Raw genomic sequence first — 2,500 nt, 5'->3', positions numbered from 1 at the left:
GCCTGTGGCAGCAAAGCAGCAGCAGCAGCAGCAGCAGCAGGAACGGCCTCTGGCAGCAGCAGCAGCAACAGTCTCTGGCTGAACTTTCAAACCCTAAAACCTAAACCCTAAACCCTAAACCCTAAACCCTAAACCCTAAACCCTTGACCTTAAATTCGGTTCTTTGAGCTGCCTATTCGACAGTCAAATCGCAAATAAACAAAGATTGCTGCAGCAGCAGTCTCTGCTGCAGCAGCAGCAGCAGCAGCTGCAGCAGCTGCACCTGCTTTTGCTGAAGCTTTTGCTGCTGCTCCATGCGCAGCAGCAGCAGCAGCAGCAGCTGCTGCTGCTGCTGCAGTGGTGCATCACTCCAGCACTAGAATGCCCAGGTTCTTGGCGCTGCTGCTGCTGCTGCTGCCGTATCTGCTGCTGCTGCTGCTGCTGCTGCTGTCCACGTCGCAAGCCAGCGCCAAGAGTCTCCTGTAAGGATGAAATGCTGCTGCTGTCACCTGCCCAGGTGTCTCCAACTGCAGCAGCAGCTCAGTAGGAGACACAGCAGCAACTGACAGCCGGTGCTTTGCTGCTCTCGTCGGCTCCTCCAGCCGCCGCAGCAGCGGCTCCCTGCAGCAGCAGCAGCAGCAGCAGCAGCAGCAGCAGCAGCAGCAGAGTGCGCGCAAGGAAGCAGAAGCTAAGGGGACAGGAAGGAGACAGCTGCAGCGCCGTCTTAAAAAGCTTTACTGCTGCTGCTGCTGCAGCAGCAGCAGCAACAGCCTCTACTACCCCAACCCCTACCTACTACTGCTGCTGCTGCTGCTGCTGCTGCCGCTCTGCTGCTCCTACAATTACAGCAGCAGCAGCAGCAGCAGCAGCAGCAGCAGGCACTGCAACCGCTAAAACTACGCTGCGGCACTGCCACAGCCACCACCCAACCGCCGCCGCTGCTGCTGCTGCTGCCGCTGCTGCTGCTGCTGCTGCTGCTGCTGCTGCTGCTGCTGCTGCTTACTGGTCCGGGGGGGCCCGCTTGGTGGCCCAGGCGAAGGCAGCAGCGTCGCTGCTGAGGGCGAGACACTGCAGCCCCACATCTGCTTTGGGAACCGATCCCAAAGGAGACAGTGTCTCCGACTGCAGCAGCTGAATGCTGCCGTCTCCGCCTCCAGCAGCAAAGACGGAGCCGCGGGTGCCTGCTGCAGCAGCAACGACTGCGGGGCTCTGCAGCAGCGGCAGCTGCAGCGCAGCAGCAGCAGCAGCGCCGTCCACTGCAGCAGCAGCAGGCAGCAGCAAACAGCAACCATCTTCTTGAGCAGCAACTAACACCTCGCCCCCCAGCGCGAAGCAGCAGCCGTAAGTCACGGCCTCCAGCTGCAGCACCCCACACTGCAGCCCGCTGCTGCTGCTGCTGCTGCTGCGCTGCTGCTGCTGCTGCTGCTGCTGCTGCTGCTGGCTGGTGTGGCCCGGAAGGAGACAGTGCAGCCTGTCTCTCTTGTCTATACACACCAAGTAAGAACCTGAGGGATGCCAAGCGCCGGTCCACCACTCGTCTCCGAAGGCCGAGGTGTACGTACACCCCGCCACCCCCACCTCGCTGCTGCTGCTGCTGCTGCTGCTGCTGCTGCTGCTGCTGCTGGCAGCAAACGAACGCGGCGGCTGCTGCCGCAGGTCCAGCACCTTCAACACGGAACCCGACCGGTTCGGGCCCTGCACCCGCACACCAACACGCAGCAGCAGCAGCAGCAGCAGCAGCTACAGCAGCAGCAGCAGCTGCAGCAGCAACAGCTTCGCAGCAGCAGCAGCAACAGGTGCAGCAGCAGCAGCACGCGCCGTAAACGCAGGCACCCGAATGGACGGCGTGGGCAGCAGCAACAGCACCGACAGCAGCAGCAGCAGCAGCACCGGCAGCAGCAACAGCACCGACAGCAGCAGCAGCAGCACCGGCAGCAGCAACAGCACCGACAGCACCCGCAGCAGCAGCAGCACCGACAGCAGCATCAGCATCAGCAGCAGCACCGACAGCAGCATCAGCAGCAGCAGCAGCATCAGCAGCAGCAGCAGCAGCAGCAGCAGCAGACCTGGCAGCCGACAGCGAGCAGCTGGGGGTGCGTTGGGTGGGGCAGCACGAGCCCCACACCGGGAGCAGCAAGGCTGAGGTGTACAGACAGCGTAGCAGCAGCAGCAGCAACAACAGCATCATGAGAACCCGCGAGGACTTTGCTGCCGTCAGCAGCAAATCCGAAGCAGCTGCGGCGCACTTTGCTGCGGCCCTTGCTGCAGTCCAGGCTGCCCCAGTGCGCCCTGCTGCTGCTGCTGCTGCTGCTGCTGCTGCTGCTGCTGCTGCTGCTGGGCGAGTCCAGCGCCCCCGGGCACTGCGCGAGGAGACTGTCTCTTTGCTGCAGCTCTTCTGCAGCAAGGGGCGGGTAAAAGGGGTGCCGGTGCATCTCCAGCGCCCGGGGGGCAGCCATGCTGCTGCTGCTGCTGCTGCTGCTGCTGCTGCTGCTGCTGCTGCTGCTGGCTAGGCCGAAGCCCT

General features: G+C 63.2%; 1 protein-coding gene across 1 annotated transcript; it reads right to left on the bottom strand.

The window, feature by feature from the left end:
• Nucleotides 1-344: 344 nt before the first annotated feature.
• Nucleotides 345-2,500, bottom strand: ENH_00077810 (hypothetical protein, conserved; the record flags this gene model as incomplete). Its single annotated transcript, XM_013577701.1, has 3 exons — nucleotides 345-600; nucleotides 983-1,674; nucleotides 2,046-2,500. Coding segments are annotated over 3 exons (1,403 nt in total), but the record flags the coding sequence as incomplete, so codon positions are not given.

This window comes from Eimeria necatrix, genomic scaffold (genome assembly GCF_000499385.1).
Source record: "Eimeria necatrix Houghton genomic scaffold, Enh_scaff817, whole genome shotgun sequence".
Classification (NCBI taxonomy): domain Eukaryota; phylum Apicomplexa; class Conoidasida; order Eucoccidiorida; family Eimeriidae; genus Eimeria; species Eimeria necatrix.
Note: the sequence above shows the minus strand (reverse complement) of the source record. Positions and strands in the feature narration are given on the sequence as shown.